Below are 26,737 nucleotides of genomic sequence, written 5' to 3'. Positions count from 1 at the left end.
CACTGGGTGAAATATTTTGACAAAATTCACAAGTTTAATGGTGGCACCAGGAGCTCAAAGTTATGGAAAAAGCTGCTATTTTATGACTTTTATGACAAAATTTCGATCACTTTTCATGAAACATTATGGCACCTTATAGAGTATACCAAATATCTTAGATACACATTTTTAGTACACATTCTAAATCTATTATCAAGCACAGTTGGAGTTTTAGCTGTTCATTGAATCATTGTTCAGCTACTTTTAAACAATACAAATGTATTATGAATCACATTAATGCTTCTCAATCCCTTGCGAAGGTTCTTAACATGATCTCTGGGTCACAAGAAATCAATAAATGGAGTCCAACATTGTGATTCAAACCTTACGCGAAAACATAAAATACGCTACGTTCACACTGCAAGGCTTAATGCTCAATTCCGATTTTTTTGTGAAATCCGATTTTTTTGTGAGGTCGTTCACATTAACAAATATATGCGACTTGTATGTGATCCTCAGTATGAACGAAAAGCGACCTAAAAGTGTTCCGCATGCGCACTGCAGGATACCACGACGTCACACGCAGTGAGCATGGCCAGCGTTTACGGAAGTAAAACCGCCCGGTTGCGGTATGACCCATCCAATCTAGCTTGAATAGCTGCATCCCCCCAAATGGAAATCAGCTCCCTAACCTCTGCGTCCTTCCATTGAGAAGATTCAGAACCTTCACAGCCCGAAGCGTCCCTCGCATTGATGTCATGCGCAGGGGCGCAGATACGTTTTTTGAACTGGGAGGGACAAAAAACTGGGGGGACAAAGCTGCCAGCAAACCAACCCCAACCCCGATATGCCTGTCAAACTTGTTGTGGGTTACCATAGCAACCAAGCTCGAGCTCGCAACCTGTGCAGTCTGCGCAGCTCAACCAACCGAATATCAGTCTTTGTTTTGTTTTATGTGAGTTGTTGCAACTATGTATACACTGCTGTGCACCTCAATAAACCGAATGGTAATTAGTCTTTTGATTTTTCCGTGAGGTTTGCCTTATGCAAAGAAAGACAGCATAGACGTTTTTTCCTCCCTATAAGTGGGGGGGACCGAACGAGGTGAATTTAAATCTGGGAGTCCCCCCCTCTATCTGCGCCCGTGATTATGTGCCATGTTGTTGTAACTTTTTTTGAGAGACCCGCCGCCTACTTCAGCGCAGAATAGTGACGTTTGTGGCTTGTTGATGACGTGTAAGTCGGATGAATGCGACCTGGCGGTTCAGACTGAAGTCGCATATGAAAAGAGCGGATAGGGATCGGAATTAGGACCACATATCCAAACAGCCTGGGTCGGATTTGAAAAAATCGGATCTGTGTCGTTCATATTGTCAATAAAAGATCGGATACAGGTCACATATGGGCGAAAAGATCGGATTTGAGTCACTTCAGCCTGCAGTGTGAACGTAGCCATAAGCGTTTTTTGGCAAAAAATGAACCTCATGGTGCCACCATTAGACTTTTGAATATGGTCAAAAAATTTTACAGGATGTCTTTATTGGTGAAAAGGAACACCCAAACAAAAATGCATCAGATTTTATGAAAGTGAGGGCAACTGATGCACCCTAATCCACATTCACTGAATATGAGCAATCGCATGCTCTGATTGGCTACTCTACTCCTAGGCCAGAGGTCGGCAACCTTTTGCGTTAAAAGAGCCATTTGGGCCCGTTTCCCACCAAATTAAAAGCCACTCTGAGCCACAAAACCTATTTGACCACTAAATTTAAGGTAACACGCCATATATAGTTTCCTTAAAGTTATGCTTCATATATGAACTATAGCGTGTTGCTTTTATGAAACTAATAAACTATAAACAGAAAACAACTGACTTTTATTTTCCATTTTTAATAACGCAAAACACCAAATTCTTTTGAACTCTGAAAGAAAAAAAAAGACTTGCATTTATAAAAAGTTTTTTTCAACTAAAATATTCAATGCAGGCCTGTTTGAGTCCTTCCCTTATTTGAGGATTTTTTTTTTTTAACTTAAAAGAAATTTTCATGCACCGACATTGTAAAATCATACAGCTGCAGCATAAAGGGCAAACAAGAAATCCCAGTTTATGTTATTTTGATTGTTTATTTCAGTTCCTTAATTTCCTCACGTGGCATACACGGGGTTTAAGGTGATTTCTGCGCCTGAACTGCACTGCACAGCGTATCCGTATCAGGGTTGTAAGACATCACTTTGATTTTCATGCAGGATTGCAAGCTCTCATCTGTGAGGCGCGAGTGAGGTTTACTTTTGATGTAGTTCATGATGGAAAAAAACCTGCTCGCACAAGAATGTGGATCCAAAGATCGACAGGACTCCAAATGCATACTTTTTCATGTTCATACAGTAAGTGTCAGGAATGGTATTCCATGTATCGAACACAAGTTTGTCCGGTTTGGGAAGGTTTTCAATGTCACTCCATTTGTGATTCTGAGCAAGAATGGCCTTCTGACGAGCAACATCTTCAAGATCAGCTGCCAAGCTTCTGAACTTAGACACCCATACGTCTTTGTCAGCCAGTTCGAGCTCAAGATCGGGCTGACTTACTGCTATAAATGCAGTCATGTTCAACAGCGATGGATCGACATTCAGAGGAGTGATGGGGAAGGATAATGTGTTTTTTCCCCTCCCTAAACTCAAAGAATCTTTCCTGAAACAGTTTGCAGTGCAATGATGGCACAAATAAAATACTCATAATTTATCTGATTGTGTGCTTCTTTGAACTCTCTCAAAGAAGGGAAGTGAAGCAGCGTACCTCTCTGTACATCTCATACCTCTTTTCCACCAAATCAGTTCCAGGGCTGGTTCGGGGCCAGTGCTGGTGCTGGTTCACAACTCGTTCAACTTGCGAGCCAGCTGAGAACCAGTTTGCTTTTCCATAGCTCGCGTTGCTAAGGGGAGCCACGTCATTACGTCGCTGTATACGTCAGTTACGTCGTTGTATACGTCAGTTACGTCGCTACGTTTGTATAAACCTTGGCACGAATATCGAAGCAAAAACAACATGGAAGAAGCAGCAGCAGCATCAACAACAACAATAATAATAATGGATGACTTCGCATTTGTACAGCTGCTGCTTCTCGTCGCTTAAAAATGGCGATCTTTCGTGGTCTTGCTATTGTTGTTGGTCTTAACAACTCCGCCCCCCCCCGCTGACGTAAGCGGTTCTTTCCTCTGGTCCAGCAGAGAGTTGGTGCTAGCCTGGAACTGGTTTTTCTGGCCCCGGAGCCAGTTCTTTGTCAGTGGAAACAGAAAACCCAGTTCCAAACTAAGCACTGGCCCCGAACCAGCCCTGGAACTGCTTTGGTGGAAAAGGGGCATCTGAGAAACACCGTCATCTTGCACTCATACGCCAAAACCTCTTCTAGCATCTGCAGGGCTGTTTTTCCTTTCCCCTACAGACTTTTGTTCAGCGTGTTAAGGTGCGCCGTCATAATCACCATGAAGTGCAGCTTTTCCAACCAATCTGGCCGATCCAGCTCAGGAAAGGTGAACCCTTTGCTTTCCAGAAAAGTTTTTATGTGCCCCAGACACACAGCAAACCGTTTCAGTACCTCCCCTCGGGACAGCCACCGGACTTTGTTGCGCAGCCGGAGATCAGCACACGCGCTCTCAACTTCATCTAATAATGAACGGAACTGTCGGTGGTTTCATCCTTGTGCCATTATTTTGTTCACTATCCGAATGACAAGATTCATAACTTCTGTGCAGTCCGGAGGAAATGCTTGAGTGCACAATGCCTCTTGATGTAAGATGCAGTGAAATGTCAGCAGCTTTCTATCCAGCGACTTCTGAAGTAAACTCGCAAACCCCCGCTGTGCTCCGGTCATACTTGGTGCCCCATCAGCAGCCACTGACACCAGGTGGGTCGTGTTTATTTCTTTGGTTTTTAAACAATCCAACACAGCTTCACAGGTGTCCTCTCCCCCATGTCTGGCCTTTGAGCGGTGTTACCTCAATGATTTCTTCCTGTGGCCCAGCAGAGTTCACATATCTGCAGAACAGCACTATTTGCTCAATATCGCTAACATCTTTTGACTCATCACAGGTAAGCTGGAGCTGAATTAATGTCTGTGATTTGTTGACTGGTGATGTTTGCTGCCATTTTAATGGTCCTGTCCTTGACAGTCTTTGCAGAGAGAGGCATATCTTTAATTTTCTGAATGAATGAACCCTTTATTGTCACTGTTACCAGTGAAATTGACCATCAACCTGTCCTTACAGAGGGGGAACAGGACAGGAAGACAGGGATAAAAGAAAAAGAAACACAGTAGCAACATGAGGAAAGATGAGGAAAAAAAGAACACCCCCCCACTATGCTCCTATCAGGAGTACAGTGTGGGAGCATTTAAAAAACCTCCGCACAAGCACACAATAACATAAGTACACTTTAAAACATGGGACTTGAGGGGAGGAGGTAGAGGTAACCCAGCGCAAGCAAGCAGCCGTCCGCTCCTGCAGCCATGCAAGCGGCGCTGGTCACGCACCCGCTTGTCACACTGGGGGTGAAAAACGGCGACCGCGGAAAATTGGGGAAGGAATGCGAAGAATGTGAGAGTGTCTCCCAGCAGTGACCTTCTGGGGGAAATGTTTCCCCAGCAACGGCCTTGATCGAGGCCGGTGCTGTTCAGGGAGCCGAATGTCGATAAATAATTTCACTCTTGTTTTTGAAGTCTGAGAATAGATGTTCTGATATCTTTATGAACGATTCTTTTATATAGTCTCCATCTGTGAACGGCTTGCCGTGCCGGGCTATCTCTTGAGCTGCCACAAAACTAGCAGAAGTACTTGAATTCGCAGAGTTCATCCACGACTTGAAAATAGTTTTGCTCTGATCAGCTTTCCGCAGCAGTTCCGAAATTGCTCTTCTTCGCTCATCTCCAACTGGATATTTTTCAGCAAAGGCAGTGTGTTTATTCTGGAAATGTCTTTCAACATTTGATTTTTTTGTTGCTTGCTAATTTCTCACCGCATATTAGGCATACCGGTAAACCAGTTTTGTCAGCAGTGAAAGCAAATGAATCTGTCCATGATGCATTAAACCAGGGGTTTTCAAAAAGTGTGGGAGAGTCAGCCCCCCCTCAGAGAGCAAATAAACAACAGCGCCCCCCCTTACAATTTTTGTTGTTGCTATACTTAATGTTCCATTCGTATTTTTAAAAAAAATGGTTGTTGTACACATTTTAATTTTTTTCTTTTACACATTTTAAACATCTGTGCTTTTTGAAAACATCTTTTTTTTTACACATTTTAAACATCTGTGCTTTTTAAAAACATCTTGTTTTACACATTTTAAACATCTCATGGCATCGTTAGCTAGCACCTCTTGGCAGACAACACACGGTGGCAGTGGAGCATCTTCAGATCCAGTCCATGAAAATCCAAACTTCAAATAATCGTGGTCATACTTCCTTCTTTTTTTGCTTGGCCCAGACTCTGTCTCCTCACTCACTGTAGCTTTAGGTACTAAAAATCGATCCATTTTGTCTCTGGCAAAGGCTAGCTGAAGTTCGCTAAATGTCCGCAATAGTAACTTATTCTGGTTTATTTTTCCTCACGTTTCACCCCCCTTGAAGAACTCTGGCGCCCCCTAGGGGAAGCGCGCCCCACACTTTGAAAAGCCCTGCATTAAACGTTCTATTTTCACCAGAAACTTTTCTCTTCTTAGATTTATCCATTGCTAGCTTACCGGGGTCAAAATAAGTCACTTTGCTACGACACGTCACCCCGGGGTGTCTGGCTCACCCCGCCTCGAAGCTGATGGTTGCCTCAGCTACGCCTGAACTCGCCGGGAACCTTCACCGGCTCGTAACAGCAGACTCAAACGAGTTCTGATAACCCAGGGGTGTGTCTTGCTAACCCCCGCCACGTAGCACATCTGTACAGCTGAGGGGTAGGTGGCAGACTAAGGGAGCGCGGGGTGACCACCACGCCGTTCCCTCCTCACACCACACTCGGGTGGCGCGTGCAGGTCTTACGCCACCACGCGGCCGATTCAAACGGCATTTCGGAACAACTTGTCTGGCGGCAACGGGTGTCGCATACAGGACGTGACACATATTTTGATCGACAAAATATTAAAACAAGATTTTTTTTAATATTTATTTATTTTAATATTTTTTTTAATATTTAAGATTTTTGTTTATTTTAATGTCACAAGAGCACCTCAATCTCCAAAGATATAACCATTACAATGAAAAAAACGAAAGAAATAAAATAAAAATCAATTTAAATTAAATGGCAATTATTTATTCACAATTTTTTTCAAAAATGAGCTCGTCCTCTCAAAGCCACGGGAGCCACAGCAGAGGGATGAAAGAGCCACATGCGGCTCCGGAGCCGCGGGTTGCCGACCTCTGTCCTAGGCTATCAGCTCATCTACCATGAGCAGAGAAAAACAAAATGGTGGAGCATGTTGCTGAACCAACTGAGGATGAAATTAAAACTCTACTTGAAAAGAAAACCCTAAAAAATAGAGATGTTCTTTTTTGTATTTTTCAAGAATTATTATTAATCGCATTTTTCACAAATTGCTCCTGTCATTTCGCCGGATTGTTTACATTCTAAGCGGAAATTATTTTGCCGGATGTTTTGTATAAAGTTTTTATTTATCGAATTTGCAAAAAATAAAAATGCTCTGTTTCTCAAAATCCAGTGAATGTGGGAAGAATAAAACAGTTATTCCACTCAATCTCGGTGCTACGCGCCTCGTCGCCTATCAGCTCATGTACGACTCGATTTCATGGAATAACTGTTAAATATATCATTATTATATTATATTTATATTATAACACAGTGTAAGATTGTTCTATATTTTATTATGAGATATTTCCATCATATTCTGATTTATTTTTATAGAAACATTTTATTGACGGATTTTGCAACTGCAACATTTATATGAAGGTAAATTATTTTTAGACAAGCAATATAAATTTGTTTTGCTTTCGATATTTTATGTTTTGTATAAGAATTTTTCTATATTTTTTGTATAATAGACAATATTTTGTAATTTAGCTAATGTCTGTAATGCGCATTTGATCATATTTAAATGTTAACATACCTGCCAACCTTGGAAAAAAATTTTGAGTAGCAACTTATCGCGGTGGTGCAGCGCAGCACGGCGTGAGGTCAGGCACATTTGCTGATCAGTATTGATTGTAAATGAGTGAGCATGTGAACAAATGTATTACTAAGCACAGAGTTCCCACTCACCACCATATCTAGTTATTCAACATACAAGTGGACTATGAAGAAAACAAGAACTCTTTTAATGGAAAGGCATGAATATATTTCCAATGCTTTCACCAAGGCATTTGGCACAAGGCAACTGTGCCCGAAAAATATGTCCTTTATACAGACCTTAAACTTAAAGATAAGGGATAAATGTACTGCCTTTGGCATATTGTGTCTTTCGCTACGTTCACACTGCAAGGCTTAATGCAAAATTCCGATTTTTTTGTGAAATCCGATTTTTTTGTGAGGTCGTTCACATTAACAAATATATGCGACTTGTATGTGATCCTCAGTATGAACGAAAAGCGACCTAAAAGTGTTCCGCATGCGCATTGCAGGATACGACGACGTCACACGCAGTGAGCATGGCCAGTGTTTACGGAAGTAAAACCGCCCGGTTGCGGTATGACCCATCCAATCTAGCTTGAATAGAACCAACCCCAACCCCGATATGCCTGTCAAACTTGTTGTTAGTAACCATAGCAACCAAGGTCGAGCTCGCAACCTGTGCAGTCTGCGCAGCTCAACCAACCGAATATCAGTCTTTGTTTTATGCGAGTTGTTGCAACTATGTATACACTGCTGTGCACCTCAATAAACCGAATGGTAATTAGTCTTTTGATTTTTCCGTGAGGTTTGCCTTATACAAAGAAAGACAGCATAGACGTTTTTTCCTCCCTATAAGTGGGGGGGACCGAACGAGGTGAATTTAAATCTGGGTGGGACGAGTCCCACCCTCTATCTGCGCCCGTGATTATGCGCCATGTTGTTGTAACTTTTTTTGAGAGACCCGCCGCCTACTTCAGCGCAGAATAGTGACGTTTGTGGCTCGTTGATGACGTGTAAGTCGGATGAATGCGACCTGGCGGTTCAGACTGAAGTCGCATATGAAAAGAGCGGATAGGAATCGGAATTAGGACCACATATCCAAACGGCCTGGGTCGGATTTGAAAAAATCGGATCTGTGTCGTTCATATTGTCAATAAAAGATCGGATACAGGTCACATATGGGCGAAAAGATCGGATTTGAGTCACTTCAGCCTGCAGTGTGAACGTAGCCTTAAATACATTGGGAATTATAAACAACAAAGAATCCCAAATAGCATGCTATGTCCCTTTTGACATTTAGCATTATATTGTATAGATAACAGAAAAACCAAAGGGCTATAGCCTATGTCTTTTAAAACAGACGCCGGCAGTCTGCAAAATACACACACACACAATCCTTTTTTCATAAATTTAGTTTTGACCGTAAAAGAGATTCTGTTGCTCCTCGCTACACTTTGAACTAGGCTACACTAAACATCGAAAGTGAATATTCCAGAGTGCCTATATAAATATATATTTTTCAATATTAATATTTAGTAAATGCAAACTGATAACCACACTTACAGGAAAATTTACTGAAAATAAATTATAGGCTACTACTCTGGCCTATCCAATAACAGCCTTTATAATATTCATATTCACTGACCTGGCCTAATTTGGAAAAAAATAATGGCCCATGTATATAAATGCAAGCATTTCTATGTTAGCAATATTATTACCTGTATTTCCTTGATGGCTAATGTCAAAATCATAAATGCACCCTGTGCAAAACGCATGATTAGGCAGTTTAGAGGGGCGGAGGCATGGCCATTGATCTTGATACTTCGTTAGGAACTTCTGAAGGGGCATAGACTCGCTTCTATGATTCTAGATTTGCTTCCCTCTCTCTCTCTCTCTCTCTCTCTCTCTCTGTCAGTATCCTCATCTGACGTCATGTGCATTATTAACTGCAAGGCACGCACATACACAAACACACATCATCATCCACCACACGCACTTACGTGAAAACACTTCATGCGCTGCTCATTGAATCTCACATGCACGAGTAGCCTAGTTCAGAAGATTTTAACGCGTCTATCAGTTGACTGGATGGAAACGTCAGTAGGCTACTATATTTTCACTTTAGGCTATGCAATATTTTTTTGGATTGAGAAGCCTGGGTCAAATATCAAAACAAGCTGGAACAAATATTTCCTTCAGATAAGGCGGAACACTGTGCTTTGAACTCTGGCGTTAGGACGGTTGTCCTTGCTTTATTCACAATACTCTTGCCCTGCCCATTTACCTTCGAAACGGCGTTTAGCGCCGTCCTCCCTTGTAAAACCAGTCACAGTATGAAGATCGACCGAGAGGGATGAAAATCAATTTCGTTACTTTCGTTTTGACGGCTCCTCGGCGCTCCGCTTAGCCTCATAGCCAAGGCCTATTTGAAGAGTTTAAAACTAGCGCTGTGATTGGTCGAAGTCTTCTTTTCTCTACAGGTTGCTGGTCAATGCGGTTACACCCACAGACGAGTTGCCTAGTGCGCAAATGCAGACAGTTGAACCGGAATATTAAAGATCTTTGAACTCAAAGCCATCAATGGCTTTTTGCGTATTCTGAAGTGTTAAATCGTAGCAGCGTAGTTTGATGTCTAAATGCGTATCTGCTACGCAAAATGCATAAAGGTTGGCAGGTGTGTGTTCATTTGTGCAAAATAAGTATTAAATTATTATTATTGTTCAGCCTGACATCTTTGTTGGTTTTTAAGATATACAGTGGGGCAAAAAAGTATTTAGTCAGCCACCAATTGTGCAAGTTCTCCCACTTAAAAAGACGAGAGAGGCCTGTAATTTTCAGCATAGGTACACTTCAACTATGAGAGACAGAATGGGGGGAAAGAATCCAGGAAATCACATTGTAGGATTTTTAATGAATTAATTGGTAAATTCCTCGGTAAAATAAGTATTTAGTCACCTACAAACAAGCAAGATTTCTGGCTCTCAGACCTGTAACAACTTCTTTAAGAGGCTCCTCTGTCCTCCATTCGTTACCTGTATTAATGGCACCTGTTTGAACTCGTTATCAGTATAAAAGACACCTGTCCACAACCTCAAACAGTCACACTCCAAACTCCACTATGGCCAAGACCAAAGAGCTGTCAAAGGACACCAGAAACAAAATTGTAGACCTGCACCAGGCTGGGAAGACTGAATCTGCAATAGGTAAGCAGCTTGGTGTGAAGAAATCAACTGTGGGAGCAATTATTAGAAAATGGAAGACATACAAGACCACTGATGATCTCCCTCGATCTGGGGCTCCACGCAAGATCTCACCCCGTGGGGTCAAAATGATCACAAGAACGGTGAGCAAAAATCCCAGAACCACACGGGGGGACCTAGTGAATGACCTGCAGAGAGCTGGGACCAAAGTAACAAAGGCTACCATCAGTAACACACTACGCTGCCAGGGACTCAAATCCTGCAGTGCCAGACGTGTCCCCCTGCTTAAGCCAGTACATGTCCAGGCCCGTCTGAAGTTTGCTAGAGAGCATTTGGATGATCCAGAAGAGGATTGGGAGAATGTCATATGGTCAGATGAAACCAAAATAGAACTTTTTGGTAAACTTGTCATGTTTGGAGGAGAAAGAATGCTGAGTTGCATCCAAAGAACACCATACCTACTGTGAAGCATGGGGGTGGAAACATCATGCTTTGGGGCTGTTTTTCTGCAAAGGGACCAGGACGACTGACCTGTGTAAAGGAAAGAATGAATGGGGCCATGTATCGTGAGATTTTGAGTGAAAACCGCCTTCCATCAGCAAGGGCATTGAAGATGAACGTGGCTGGGTCTTTCAGCATGACAATGATCCCAAACACACCACCCGGGCAATGAAGGAGTGGCTTCGTAAGAAGCATTTCAAGGTCCTGGAGTGGCCTAGCCAGTCTCCAGATCTCAACCCCATAGAAAATCTTTGGAGGGAGTTGAAAGTCCGTGTTGCCCAGCGACAGCCCCAAAACATCACTGCTCTAGAGGAGATCTGCATGGAGGAATGGGCCAAAATACCAGCAACAGTGTGTGAAAACCTTGAAGACTTACAGAAAACGTTTGACCTCTGTCATTGCCAACAAAGGGTATATAACAAAGTATTGAGATGAACTTTTGTTATTGACCAAATACTTATTTTCCACCATAATTTGAAAATAAATTCTTTAAAAAAAATCAATGTGATTTTCTGGATTTTTTTTTCTCATTCTGTCTCTCATAGTTGAAGTGTACCTATGATGAAAATTACAGGCCTCTCTCATCTTTTTAAGTGGGAGAACTTGCACAATTGGTGACTGACTAAATACTTTTTTGCCCCACTGTAAAGGGGCGTGTAAGTCATACAGTTAATTACTGACTCGGCTTTAGATGTTAAAGCGCCGTTAGGTTCGGTACCTGTGGTCTGCCTGCTCTACCGATCATCTGCAGCATGTCGGCTTCGCTGTACTCCTCACACGCTCCACCGACGTAGTGCATGGTGGATTTGATCACCACCAAGTGAGCTGGCAGGTTCACACCCATCGCCAAAGTGCTGGTCGTGACTGAGAAAGTAAACAACATTCAGTACTGTTCTCAGCAAATACCGATGTACATCAACCGAGCCCGAGAGAACGGCACACTTTGGCAGCACATACGCGTTTTACAAAACAACTCAAGAATAAAACACTATGTCCCATGCTGTTATAGGAAATTAATCAACTTCAGGGTGGTGTGATGAAAGCAGAGATACTGTTACCACTATGAAGTTGTTTATTTTCTCTAACATTTAGATTTTATTTATTTATTAATTCAAGCATGACGCTTTTTATCCATTTATAGTTCCATTCCACAGTGAAACAAGGTAGTCCATATTCTCAGTTACGTTACAGCAGCTATTAACGACCATTCCCTCTCTTTTCCAACTTCTCTTTTGTGTCTCACTTAAAGTTAATAAATGTCATGTTACCAAGAAACCGCAAAGAAACGTAAACTCAACGTTACAGCAGCTTTACCTCTGACACTAAAGACTCTTTCCACAAATGTTAATTACACCTCTCCTTATAGAAAACTTCACCATATCAACCATCACACAGGTTTTTTAATCAGTTTTAAGGAGAATCCGCTGTACAACGACATTCCTGTGAACGAGCTGTTACTATAGAAACGATTAGGCTACGTGCTAGAACAACCGCAAAGAGCTGCTGGGTTTTTTAAAATTAATCAACGCCAGTGTTTCCCCCAGCACTTTCCAGGCAAGGCGGCCGCCCTGGGTAACTCGACCGCCCGCCCTAGCAAGGTTCCAAGAAAAAAAAAAATGCGTCCAAAAAAAACCCGAAGTGGTAATGCATTTCAGCGCAGGGACTGACAGCTAGACTAAACTGCGGCACCTAGTGGTTGGATATATTACTACGCCATATGTCCTCGAGGCCATATTTACAAACATTTTAATTTTAAATTCAACGGTTCAGCGGGAAAGTCGAGACGTTGCCATTATCGTCGGTGGAATAAGAAGGTAAGTTGTATTTGTAACTGCTCATCTAAACGGTGCATTTGCACTGTTACAGTGAAATTTAATTTTCATGTACTAATATAAGTAAGATAATATAATAATATAATTATATAGCCTAATGCTATATAATGTTCATGTGCTAATATAAGTAGGCCTAATATAAATGTATTAAGGTAGGCAATATAAATTATGGCTGTAGGCTACATTCGTGGGACCCTTCCGTTATTTTTGTTGGTCCACCCAGCGAGATTACTCTCGTTGGGTCCACCGGAGGAAAACAGGGAATGGTCACGCAGCTTTGTTATTATTGTAGTACTACTACCCCCCCCTCCCCCCCCCCCACCCCCGGACTATCTGTGCAACGTGTGACGCGTTACGGCCCGACAACCCCCCCCCGGACCACTATCCGTGCCGCGCGTGATGCCCACCGAAGACTCACCACCTTGACTAAGCAATTTTCTGCGGGAAACACTGAACGCTGATGAGAATTAAGACTTCAACAATGCCGTAGTATAAAGGCATGTGACAGACTGCATAAAGTATACGTCTGGAGAAAGAAAAGAAAACGCCGTGGTGAAATGAAAGCTGCACTCACAGAGGACGGGCAGGTCGCCGACTGTAAACGCATCTTCAACCAGTTTTCTGTCAGACACACTGACGCCAGCGTGGTGATACCCCACACCGCACATTATTAGATCTTCATGAGGGCAGATATGAAAGAAAAGTTTGCATCAGTGTACAGAACACACACACACACACACACACAAAATCTCGATCTCTTTCAAGGAATAATCTTGAAGCACATACCTCTGAGCTTGGTATCGAGAATAGAGTTGGCATATTTCATCAGCCTGTGAGTGAATAAAGAGATTTATATTGTCTATGGATTTATTTAAAAAAAGGCCCAGATAAAATGCTATATAAGGAAAACAGTGTGAGAAAGTAAGCACACCTCTGTCTGTGATCAATACTCATAATGAATCTGGCGTCCTTGGCGAGCACAGCAGCAGACTGTTGAACTCCTTTCCTCGTGGAACAAAACTATGAAGCGCAAAAAATGTAAAAATATTACACACACAGTGCTGTTGAATTCTGGATTCTGATTGGTCGGAGAAAAGAGCTGATTCATTTTCTTACAGGTTGACATTAATGCACTCGTTCTATATGAATACACGATCATTTCTATAGCAACAGCTCATTCTGAGGACTTGTGTAACCGTACAATCGGTATGGTGATGTTTTCTGTACTCGATCTGTCTCACCACCAGCGACGGTTTCTGGTCGGAGTAGGTCTGAATGATGCTGGCCATCTTGTAGTTGAGCGAAAGGTCAAATTTGAATTCATTCTGGTTGTTTCCACACGGAAACCCCAACACGACTTTCCTCAGTTTCACCGGTCTGTGGCTCTCGTCCATCTTCAGATAAGCAGCTGGACCCGACTGGTCCGACAGCCACTCAGATAGCTACACAATCAGTCCATCATCACAGTACGGCTCATTAACAGACTGCCATGTCATCTACAGTACAGCATTACAGTACAGTAAGAGTGCAGTCAGAGCGTTACACTGCACCGCTCTGACTTTAACAAAGCAGAAAGAGTTTACTTTAGGATCAGCTGGAGTTTATCACTTCATAATTAAACATTCGCATCATTTATTTCATCATACTGGACTATATTATACATTACCTTTAATTTATCTGTCTATCTCTCTACCTGTCCATTCATCCATCCATCCATCCTTTTCTATCTATCTATCTATCTATCTATCTATCTATCTATCTATCTATCTATCTATCTATCTATCTATCTATCTATCTATCCTTCAATCTTTGTCTGTCTATCTATCCTTCCATCTCTATCTATCTTTGTCTGTCTATCTATCCTTCCATCTCTATCTATCTTTGTCTGTCTATCTATCCTTCCATCTCTATCTATCTATCCTCGCATCTTTGTCTATCCATCTATCTATCCATCTTTGTCTGTCTGTCTCTCTGTCTATCCTTCCATATCTATCTATCCTTCCATATCTATCTATCTATCTATCTATCTATCTATCTATCTATCTATCTATCTATCTATCTATCTATCTCTATCCTTCCTTCAATCTTTGTCTATCTATCCTTCCATCTCTATCTATCTATCCATCTATCTATCCATCTTTGTCTATCTATCTATCTATCTATCTATCTATCTATCTATCTATCTATCTATCTATCTATCTATCTATCTATCTCTATCCTTCCTTCAATCTTTGTCTATCTATCTATCTATCTATCTATCTATCTATCTATCTTCGCATCTTTGTCTGTCTGTCTATCCTTCCATCTTTGTCTATCCATCTATCTATCCATCTTTGTCTGTCTCTCTGTCTATCTATCCTTTCATATCTATCTATCTATCTATCTATCTATCTATCTATCTATCTATCTATCTGTCTATCTATCTATTACTCATCTTTGTCTGTCTATCTGTCTGTCTCTGTCTGTCCATCCATCCATCCACCCATCTGTTGTTGACCCTGCGTACATCCTCTAGGTTTGGGATGGTGGCTGAAACAGCTACAAATCTCAAGCAGGTCTTTGCGTGTGGATCTTCAGCTGTGCGGTACGACTGCATGGTCTTCATTCTGCTGACCACCACCTCCAGAGTCGCTCCTCGGGTCACGTCTTTCACCACGTGTATCTACAGCACGGAACAAAAACGGAGAGGGATTATTAAACCTGTGACTCACTGCTGCTGTTACTCCAGTGTAAACCTGCAGACCTCGTCAATCAGGAAGAGCCGGACTGAGTGCAGTAAAACATTGTCTCTCCACTTCCTCGTCATGCTGTCCCACTTTTCCTTCACAGAGGAACCATGCAGCATTAATGAGGAGAGCACCGTGTCAGGTTTGGGGATTTATTCTGAAATAAAACTTTATAAGATTTAAATTACTGGTGTTGTCATGATGAGATGGGCATCCTGGATTTCGAAATAGTCGTCTATCTCTGTGTCTCCTGTCAGCTCTTTGCAATTCAATCCCAGTGGCCCGAATTTCTGCTTCCAGTTTTCATATCGCTGACTGCACAGAGCCTTAATGGGTGCCACTGAGGGGGGAAGAAGAAGAACCATGACAGTATTGCAGCTGCAAATGATAGGTTTATTTTAACGTGTTCGTTCTTCTTCTAATACATCATCATTTCTATTCAATACAAATTTTACAAAACAAAAACAAATGACTGCTTTATATATAAAGAAAAGATAAAAACAAACGTTTTTAAACGTGACCCACTGTAAACGGCTTTGACATCGTGCCACGGTTCCGTCGTCTCCATTAGCACTCGAATGATCGCCAACTCAAACAGCACAGTTTTCCCCGAGCCGGTGGGGGCGCAGGCAACAAAATTCCTGCTGCTGTAAAGAACCTGACACACAGCGGGAATCAGTTCTAAAATAAAACCAGCAGTGTATTCTCAGTCAGTGTAATCCCAGAGGTACTCACATCATCCAGTGCTTTAGACTGCACGTAGTTGAAGTATGGGAACTCGTTGAAGACGCTCCTGAATTTCACAGCTGTGCAAAAGTCACTAAGGGAATGTTTACAAACTCGGAGTTGTTGAAGACGCCTTACTTACTCAGCATGCAGTTTAGTAAAGGATACGGATTTCAGAGACAGGACGGAGGATCCCTGGCCCTGATGTGGAAAAATAAATAAACAAACAAACTAACTTTATTAGGCACAGGGTTTTAAAAGCTGAGATTTACATGAGAGCTGTGCATAAAATAAATATAAATTAATGCCAAATAGATAACAAGACCGTCGATGACGGCGTAGCTGACTTTGGCCCTGCCTAGTCCAGAAGGAACGATCTACAGTGGGCCAACTTGTGCAGTTCTACTCTCAACCATCCATCCATTACCCATAACCGCTTATCCTGTGCTACAGGGCCGCGGGCGAGCTGGATCCTATCCCAGCTGACTACGGGTGAGAGGCGGGGTACACCCTGGACAAGTCACCAGATCATCGCAGGGCGACACACAGAGAGACAAACAACCATTCACACTCACATTCGCACCTACGGTCAATTTAGAGTCACCAGTTAACCTAACCTGCATGTCTTTGGACTGTGGGGGAAACCGGAGCACCCGGAGGAAACCCACACGGACACGGGGAGAACATGCAAACTCCGCACAGAAAGGCCCCCGTCAGCCGCTGGGCTCGAACCCAGAACCTTCTTGCTGTGAGGCGACAGCGCTAACCACTACACCACCGTGCCGCCCTACTCTCAACCAGTCCAACGCAAATATTTTTTAAATTTCTGACATCAGTCTTGTAAAAGACTGATGACAGACAACACATGATGGCATAAGCTCATCAGCCTGTCGACTGGATGAGGTAATAAAACTTTCAGAGATTAATTAGTCCCTAACTTTGTTAATAATTGTAATGAAGCAAATCCGTGTAGAAGCTCTATCCACCCTAGGAATACCGACCTATTTCCCAGAAAGAATCCAAAACAGCAAGGAATTGATCGAGAAGAAGCAATTTTTTGTTTAACTGCTCATTAAGGTTTAATTAGTCCATAATTTCATTCATAATTGTAATGAAGCAAATCTGGGTCGAAGTTATACGCACCCTTTCATGCCAGAAAGAATCAAAATCGGTGAAGAGTTGAGGGAGAAGTGATTTGTGTGGAAACTGCTCGTTAGGGCTTAATTACTCCATATATTCATTATTAATTGCAATTATGCAAATTTTGGTAGAATCCATATGCACCCCAGGCAGACCTACCTTCCTGCCAAAAAGAATAAAAATCAGTGAAGAATTGAGGGAGAAGAAGTGATTTTTGTGAAATGGGCTGACACACGAGGGCATAAACTCATCACCTGTTGGCCAAATGAGGAAATAATAATGTGGATAAAAATACCTAAACTTATAGCGATTTGTATTGACAAGTGAAACTTTAAGAAATAGCCTGAAAATTATAATAACTTAGAGGTTTGAATACATTGGATAATTTAGAGTTTATCTCTAAATAACAGTTTAACACACTGAAAGTTTCTAACTATGGAATCCAAACTTCTGAATAATTCAGCAGCAGAATATTTGAAGGCTCCACCACCAGCCTTGGATGATATTTCAACCATATGGATGTTAGATTTGTTTCTAGTGTTGTTATGTACTTCAGAGCTGTGGATAAACATGTTCCTAAGGTATGATGGGCAAAGTCCTTTCAAGTATTTGAATAGCAATAAGCATTTATGAAAAGTCCAACGATCAGTCAAAGGGATCCAACCCAACTCTCTCAACAAGTTTTCAGATCGTTCTTCTCTGGTCCTCTTTTGTAGAATAATGAGGGCACCTCTCTTCCTCTCTTCCGCAACCTTAGTAATCTGTCGAGGCTTGTCTTGTCAGCATTAGACCAGACCACATCGTGGTATTCATAAAGAGGCTGAACCAAAGAGCTGTGAAGATATTTGCATGCGTCCACTGTGAGATACTTTCTAATCTTCCTCAAAAGCCTTAATCTTTTAGCTACTTTTCCAGAGAGATCGTCAATATGATTACGCCAGGTCATAGTAGGATCAAAGGTCAGACCTAGGCACTTGAAAGCATCTGTAACTTCTAGATCAGTTCCTGCGAATGACAATAGGGCAATTCCATGTAAATGTCAACCTCACCATGCAAAAATAAAGCAACATGTAATACATCAAAACCACTCCCAGAGATCTCACCTAGGCCTGTATTTTACAGATGTGAATAAGTTGAACCAATTTGTCACAAGAATTGTTCCCTTCGCCTTAATATGTCAGTCTTTCTTTCTTATAATGTAAACCCCAAGCTAAAATCAACTTTGATCATGTACAATTCTATATTATTGCCACAAGCCACAGAAATGTATGCTAAAATCCACAAAACAGCAAAACAATAGCCATCCTAAATATTATTTAAGAACTTTGATAGTTTTAGCTGATATTTAGAGAGTTTTTCAAAGGGTTATGGTGGTTAAATTGCTGATTTTCTAAACATATGCCATGTCTATTTCAGACGCATCACATCCATAACGGAATTTCGTCACATCCATAACGCTGACTTTTCCTTCCGAAACTCTGCATGAAATACAAAATATTTTAAACAAAGATTTTTTAATATTCACCTTGGACCCCTCTATCAAACGGATATCTCCATTTCGACATTAGGTTTACAATTTCACAGAGTTTGATAAAAATGTACAGTCACCCAAGAAAAGTGATACTTTTTCTGTCACATCCATAACGCATCTTTTATTGGCATTTTCTGGCATGCCCTAGATGTACTATGGGAATTGTTCTTGTTCTATCACTTCTCCAGTATGGTACAGCCTTAAAATATGCAACACCTGTTTAAATACTGGGAGACAATAAAACATGCACTGGGTCATTTGTTGCCATTTTGAGTTCAAGTGTCACGTCCATAACGCTGGAATTGCTCAATACTGGCTTTGGAAAACTTTTAAGTCATTGGTTAGAACCAAGAAAACCCAAGACTTTTGTTTTGGTACAATTTACGATTAGCTCGTTAAGAAAAAAACAGTTATTGAGGGCATGAAGATTTTCCTTGAGAAGTAACTCTATAGAACGGACGACCTTACCAGGAAAGAACAGGGCTGTATCGTCTGCATAGAGAACAACCATGCAACAATGAACTGACTTTGGGAGATCATTGATAAAAACGATAAAAAGAAGAGGTCCTAGGATGTCTGGAATATTCTCACTCATCCAGGTCATGGGTATCTCAAGGAAATTGACTCAAACGCAACTGGACTTGGTTTTAAGTCTTTGAAAACGTTTCACCTTTCATCCAAGAGGCTTCATCAGTTCACTTCATCAGCTAGTCGTTCTCAAGACCACTGATGTCATTGTTTCTTTAAAGCTCCAGTGTGTGATACAGTCTTTATCCAAAAACTGCATCACACCCTGGAGCTCTAAACAAATAATGACGCCAGTGGTCTTGAGAACGACTCCACAGAGGTTAAATGCCTGGGTACTCACACCAGCTGGTCAGACTAGCCCAGTCTAACTGATGAAATGAACTGATGAAGCCTCTTGGATGAGAGGTGAAACGTCTTCAAAGACTTAAAACCAAGTCCAGTTGCGTTTGATTCAATTTCCTTGAGAAGAGGTCCTAGGACCAAACCCTGAGGTACTCCAAGGGGTAGTTCCATTAAATCTGAAGCGGTACCATTTATAGTGACCGACTGAGATCTATTTGAAAGATAATTGCTTATTTAGTTAGAGTAAGTCATTAGAAAAAAATGACTTCTTTAGTTCTCGTTATTATGGTGCAACTTATTATGCACTGATTGGACATTTGCCTCTTATTAAAGACTAGAATGGTTCTAGGTGACCAAATCATGGGACTGTGCAACACATTGTAGAGTTTACTTACCAGGTGGGCTAGATAATTAATTTATGACCTGTCCACCAACGCTTGGCGATGTGCTCACTTCCACATACAATCCAGATCACCTTTTAGCCCATCTGCTGCTCTGAAGCTCCACCACTGAGCAGATATTATCTGGGTGGTGGTCCACTCCGGTGTGTATGTGTATGTGTGTGTATAGTTTATCAGATTCAGCAGTGCTGCTGGTATTGTAAACACTTTATCAGACACTCTGAGCATGTTGTGTTTATATTACCTTCTATCTGAAGAGGATTGGAAGTGATAGGGCAAACAACAGAACAGTTTTGTTCTTTGGGATTGCTGCATCCCTCCGTCCGGCTGAGCTCTCCGAAAGGGCTACAGGAAGCAGCCATGGCATGAGGCAGGAGCGGATACTCCGTCGCCGTAGCAACCAAACTGATGCTTGGTGGAATGGGAACACTGTTGAGCTTCTTCATGGGAGGTTTAAATAACCTACAGGAATAAAACACTTCAGGATGTGCAGTTACAGGAAATGAATCAGCTTCAGTGTGTTAACAGTAACTCAATGAGTGCTTTATTACACCACCACATCTATTCCAAAACATTTGGGACACTGTGTTAACATAAACAGAATGTGACAATTTGTAATAAATCATGGACTCCCTAACTGAAAATAGTACAAAGACAACATATCAAATGTTGTAACTGAGAAATTTTATTGCTTTTTGAAAAATACATGCTGATTTTGAATTTAGTTCCAGGAACACGTTTCAGAAAAGTTGGGACAGGGGCAACAAAACATTGAAAAAATTCTGTGATGCTAAAAAAAAAAACTAATTTGGTTAATTGGCAACAGGTCAGTAACATGACTGGGTATAAAAAGAGCCTTCCATAGAGGCGGAGTCTCTCAAAAGTAAATGGGGGTTCACCACTCTGTAAAAGACTGCGTGGGCAAACATCATGTATGGTCCATAATATCACTAAAAGATTCAGAGAATCTGGAGAAATCTCTGTATGCAAGAGACAAGGCTGAAAACTAATAGTGGATGCCTGTGATCTTCAGGCCCTCAGGAGACACTGCATTAAAAGCAGACACGTGTCTGTAGTGGAACTCACTGCACGGGCCCAGGAACACCTCAGAAAACCATCGTCCATGAAAACACTTCATTACTGCATCCACAAATGCAAGTTAAAACCAGATATAAACAATATCCAGAAACCCCGCCACCTTCTCTGGGCCCGAGCTCTTTTACAATGGACTGAGGCGAAGTGGAAAATTGTCCCGAGGTCTGACGAATCAAAATTGGAAAATTATTTTTAGGAATCATGGACACCACGTCCTCCAGGTTAAAGAGGAGAGGGACCATCCGGCTTGTTATCAGTGCACAGCTCAAAAGCGGCGTCTGTGATGGTATGAGGGGGCGTTAGTGCACATGACATGGGGAGCTTGTAACTTACATCTGGGAAGGCATCATTAATGCTGAATGATATAAACATGTTTCAGAGCAATATGCTGCCATCCAGACTAAATCTTTTTCAGGGAAGGTCTTCCTTCTTTCAGCAAGACAATGACAAACCGCTTTCCCCACATATTAAAACTGCATGGCTCCGTAGTAAAAGAGTCTGGGTGCTCAACTGGCCTGCCTGTAGTCCAGACCTGTCTCCCATTTAAAACATTTGGTGCATTATGAAGCACAAAATATAACAAAGGGACCCTGAACTGTTGAGCAAATGAAATTGTATATCAGGCAAGAATGGGACAACATTTCTCTTTCAAAACTACAGCAATTGGTCTCCTCAGTTTCCAAACATTTACAAAGTGTTGTTAAAAGTAGAGTTGATGCCACACAGTGGTAAACACACTCCTATCTCAACTTTTCTGAAACGTGTTTCTGGCAATAAATTTCAAAATACAATAAAATTTCTCAGTTTCAAGATTTGACACGTTGTCTTTGTACTATTTTCAATGAAATATCAGGTTTTCATGATTTGCAAATCATGAAAATCATTCTGTTTTTATTTACAGTTTACACAGTGTCCCAACTTTTCAGAATTGGGGCTAAATTTAAAATCATTATATATTTGAACAAAACTGAACAGAAATGTCACATTAAAATGTTTACCGGGTTTTGAGTTGAGCACCAGTGGGAAGAAAAAGTCTCGTTTCTCCTGAATTCTGCGATGTGGCAGGGCAGCCCTGATGGCTACTGGCAGTGGGATGGAATCCAGTCATAGGTATTTCAGGCCTCCATGCTTCAAACACCTGTTGGTCTTCTAGTTCACCTGTCTGACTTTGGACACACCGTCCTACACTGACACCGGGTCTTCGGAAAGGCGGCAAGAACTTCTTTGGCTTCTGAAAGTAAGCTTAATAAGGAACAGGTGAGGTTAAATAACACAATATCATATACTTAAATTAAGACAAAAAACGATTTCAGGCTGGCACTGTGCAATTTAAAGAAAATTTTTTTTAGTTGACCCTAGAGTTAGCCTGGTAGCTATTAGCCTTGTGATATCTATAGCTGAACGTCTTTAGAACTGAAATATGATAACATATAAGTTACGTTTCTGAGACTTGAGACACTGATGCAACTACACTGACCAGTAGAATTCAGGCTTTCGGCCTCTTTCTGGAGCTCCTGAGTCGCTGGGACTGATGAAATTTCAGGTGCAGCGTCCAGCTTCCACACACTCTGCTCCTGACATAATGGTTTCCTGTATGATTATGACCAACCAGAAGATAGAATGCTAAAAATGTGCTCACCCAAAAATGTTCAACCTATAAAACGTTGCAATTTTATTCTGTATATAGACATATTTTCTTTTGGAAGTTAGACTGATGGCATGTTGAAGTGCATGACTGATTGACACAACAGTCAATAGCGTTTGACGTACACCCCCCTCACCAATCCAAACAAACCTGACAGTAGCTTAGCCAACTAGCTAAAAATAAAGGAAAGTGAAGACACCGCGGTCTTCACCCACGCGTGTTTACACTAACCAGAACGATATGCAAGATAAATGACATATCACATCTTTTTAAGTTATGTCTGAGCCAAAGTCGAGCATCAGCGGTGCCAATGGTCTTCAATGGAAGACATCTAATACCCCTTTTCCACCAACAGGGAACGGGTTCCATTCTGGTTTGCGCACCAAATTTTGAACCATTCGGAGCATTTCAACCAAAAATAAATTGGTTCAGAACCTAAAAAGTTGGTTCTCAGTTGGAACTGAAATATAGCTGGTTTTTCCAGAGCGAACCATGATGACATCAGTGGGTGTGTCATTAATTTGGAGAGGAATGGAGAGCAGTGGAGAACGCAATGGGAAAGGATACAGCTTCAGAAAAAAGCACCGAAAATAAACATCTGCAAAAACAGAACAAAAGCTCAGAGGTAATCAATGTGCTCTGCCATCTTGCTCCTACAATTCACAACATTTACTCCCGTTGTGAATTGTGCCATGCCCTCTGTTCATGACGTAACCTTAATTATAATAGCTCCGCTCAAAACGTTGGCCTGTTCGCTATCTGGTACCAAGGTTCAAAGGATCTGAAACGGAACCAGTTCAAGAACCCGTTCCTTGTTGGTCGAAAAGGGGTATAACACATCTGAGTGGTAGATAAAATGACACTACTGACTTTTACTGATGGACAGAGTGGATAAAGATTGAATTTGTCATCAGTCTGAGGTACTGACATTCTGGCTTCGAACAGCTCCAAGTTTAGTTAAAAAAAAAACCTCACAAAACCACCAACTCACACAAACTCCACCCTCTTCCACATGAATAAACTCCAAACATTTATTCTCTCTCAAGTAAAAGGTGGAGAGAAAGGGAAATATTGTGTTAGTAGAGCAGATAAGCAGATGAATTGTGCACAAGATGATAAAAGCATGAAACTTTCAGGGTTTGTTCTTGAGGGCATAACAATTAATTTAAGATCTGGAGGCGCTCTCAGTTTGACCTTGGAGGTCAATTAGAGGTCATTGAGGTCATCAATAGGACATTTCTATGCATGAGAGCTGAAATGGGTGTGTTTTTGGGAGCAATTTTGCTAAAAATGTACAGTAAGTATAAATATGCATGTATTAAGGCATAATCAAGTAAATAAACATAAATAGATATCGCAGTTGAAAGATACAAAACGTGTTGACATTGTTTGGGATGTTTACCAAACAAACAGCTTGAAAGCTATAGTCCGACAGATGAGGGGGAACGGGACAAGAAGGAGAGTGGAACCATGTACACACATACCAAGAAACTGGAAGGATTTCTTATCTGTTAGTGAAAACAAAACAGAATTGTTCCACTTTCTTTCTGTTCAAATTGCTGCCATGGCATTAGCTCCTGGCAAAGAAGTATATGCCACAAACGAAAAAAATGTCCTCAGCTCTCCTGTTGACTGTGATGTAAGTAATTTGGTTCCATGCACTCAAGAGGAGGCAGACACAAGGCTATTCCTTCATGTGGCAGATGCTGCTAAAAAGGGACTTAAGAATGTGTTAGTTAGAACAGTGGATTCAGGTGTGGTCGTCTTGGCAATAGCTGTATTTCAGAAAGTTGACCTTGAAGAAATGTGGATAGTCTTTGGAACTGGTAGCACTTTCTGCTATATTGGCATCCACAAGGTGGTTGCTGCTCTTGGTCCTTCCACTAGCGATGCTTTGCTCGCATTTCATTCTTTCACTGGCTGTGATACAACATCAGCATTCTGTGGCCGTGGTAAAAAGACTGCTTGGGACACGTGGCTTGTGTACCCAGAAGTCATGGAGGCTTTTCACGAAATGTTGCAAATGCCACAAGAACTGAGTGACCTGTCTTTGTCACAGCTGGAACGCTTTGTTGTTCTCATTTATGACAGAACAAGTGCATGTGTAGGTGTCAATGAGGCACGGAAACATCTTTTCACACGAAAGTCAAGATCGTTGGAAAACATCCCCCCTACACAAGCTGCTTTGAGACAACACATCAAACGAGCCATGTATCAGGCTCATGTATGGAACCTTGCCTTGGTTATTAGGCCCCAGTTGCCAAGTCCTTCAGACTGGGCATGGGTTAACAGTGACGATGGATGGCAGCCACTTTGGACAACACTACCTGAGGCCTCACAGTCGTGCTATGAGCTTTTGCATTGTGGTTGCAAAAAGGGCTGTTGTGGTCACTGCAAATGCAAAAAGGCAGAATTGAAGTGTACTGCCCTTTGTGCATGTTCTGGAGACTGCAATGATTAGAATACTCACATTAGGCCTGTATCACTTGTATCACTCATTTGGAAGTCATTTTACAATTACAAAGTATATACTGCTTGGCAATATGCTACAAAATCATAAAAGTTGTTGAAATTGACATAACACATCATATATTTTAGAGTGACCTTCATCTTAACCTTGACTTCTAAGTGTAATATCACTATAAATGGACCCTCATGACCTAGAAAAATGGAAATCCACATGTAATTACAATTTTTGTCACACTTGTATGATAAAATGCCCCAATTTTTAATCCTGTCCATTGAAATTGCACATATAACAAGGGTCGATGACCTCTAAATGACCTCCAAGGTCAAACTGAGAGCGCCTCCAGATCTTAAATTAATTGTTATGCCCTGGAGAACAAACCCTGAAAGTTTCATGCTTTTATCATGTTGTGCACAATTCTTATGTTTATAGGGCCTTAACAGCTCTACGTCACAAAAAACACCAACGATCATGTTATATGCTAATGAGCGTAGCAAGATACACCCCAGGGGTGGGGCATATACTTTCTAAACAGTGTGTAACTGGATGTTAGATTCTGTATGTATCCAATTTATTTTACTTTATTTTATTTTTAGGAAGAGAAGATTGAACTAACAAGTATTGCCAAGCAAACCAAACCTCGCCCGGCAGCACTTATTTTGTACCTATATGTTGATAATAGTAAAATTTCTCAATCATCAGCTGTCAGGTTATAGTCCTATGAAAATCCATGACCTTGAGTTTGACATTTCAAAATCATTCAAGGTCAAAGGTCATGGCGGCAACTGAAAGTCCATATGGGACGTCTTATATGCTGATAAAAGTAAACATCTGGCTATTATGAACCATTTTAAAGTTACAGCCCTTTGAAAACCCTTGACCTTCAGTTTGACCTTTCAAGGTCACTCAAGATCATGGTGCCAAATGAAAGCCCATATGGCACTTCCTATAAGTTGATCTTGGCAAATCTGTCTACCATCAACTATTTTCAAGTTACAGCCCTCTGAAAATCCGTGACCTTGAGTTTGACCACTCAAGGTCAAAGACCATGGTGCCAAGTGAAAGGCCATATGGGAGTTCCTATATGCTCATAATAGTAAACATCTGTCTATCGGCAAACGTTTTTGAGTTATAATTGAAAATGTTATTTTGAGTGAAAGGTTGACCTTTCCGGTGACCTTGACCTTCAACGTGACCTGATTACCCCCAAAATTTAATCAGGTAATCTACGGACCATTGCCCACCTACCCTGAAAATCTGAAGCCAATCAATGCAACCATCTAGACACTAGATTGTTAACAGGCAGACACACAAACAAACTGCACTGATTACAATACCTCGCCCCGCTTACTCTGTCGCGGGCGAGGTAATAACCCTGTGTGGCTGCTGCTCATGGACCTGGGCGTGACATCTCTGAAACAGAGACCAGGTTCAGAGATGTTTCTCAGTTTACTTGAAGTCAAACGAGTATATACACTTCCTAGCCACTTTAATAGGAACTTGTTGTCGATTCTAAGATCGCT

General features: G+C 41.5%; 2 protein-coding genes across 2 annotated transcripts in view; one reads left to right on the top strand and one right to left on the bottom strand.

The window, feature by feature from the left end:
• hfm1 (helicase for meiosis 1) overlaps positions 1–26,737 on the bottom strand; it is a 91,428-nt gene that overhangs the window by 61,265 nt on the left and 3,426 nt on the right. The window contains exons 3-16 of the mRNA XM_060897871.1: positions 22,580–22,692; positions 22,101–22,344; positions 20,252–20,469; positions 16,234–16,266; positions 16,075–16,145; positions 15,865–15,997; positions 15,528–15,679; positions 15,357–15,434; positions 15,120–15,275; positions 13,855–14,055; positions 13,545–13,633; positions 13,400–13,443; positions 13,188–13,289; positions 11,500–11,645 (exon numbers count right to left, since the gene is read on the bottom strand). Coding sequence (XP_060753854.1) covers positions 11,500–11,645; positions 13,188–13,289; positions 13,400–13,443; positions 13,545–13,633; positions 13,855–14,055; positions 15,120–15,275; positions 15,357–15,434; positions 15,528–15,679; positions 15,865–15,997; positions 16,075–16,145; positions 16,234–16,266; positions 20,252–20,469; positions 22,101–22,344; positions 22,580–22,692 — 1,780 coding nt within the window. The remainder of the gene's footprint in view (positions 1–11,499; positions 11,646–13,187; positions 13,290–13,399; positions 13,444–13,544; positions 13,634–13,854; positions 14,056–15,119; positions 15,276–15,356; positions 15,435–15,527; positions 15,680–15,864; positions 15,998–16,074; positions 16,146–16,233; positions 16,267–20,251; positions 20,470–22,100; positions 22,345–22,579; positions 22,693–26,737) is intronic.
• The window catches only part of znf644a (zinc finger protein 644a), a 52,347-nt gene continuing 41,016 nt past the window's right edge, over positions 15,407–26,737 (top strand). Inside the window, exon 1 of the mRNA XM_060897868.1 lies at positions 15,407–15,481. The gene's annotated coding sequence lies outside the window, so the exon portion shown is untranslated. The remainder of the gene's footprint in view (positions 15,482–26,737) is intronic.

This window comes from Neoarius graeffei, chromosome 17 (assembly GCF_027579695.1).
Source record: "Neoarius graeffei isolate fNeoGra1 chromosome 17, fNeoGra1.pri, whole genome shotgun sequence".
In the NCBI taxonomy this organism is placed as follows: Eukaryota; Metazoa; Chordata; class Actinopteri; order Siluriformes; family Ariidae; genus Neoarius; species Neoarius graeffei.
The sequence above is the reverse complement of the archived record's forward strand: the minus strand, read 5'-3'. Positions and strand labels throughout refer to the sequence as shown.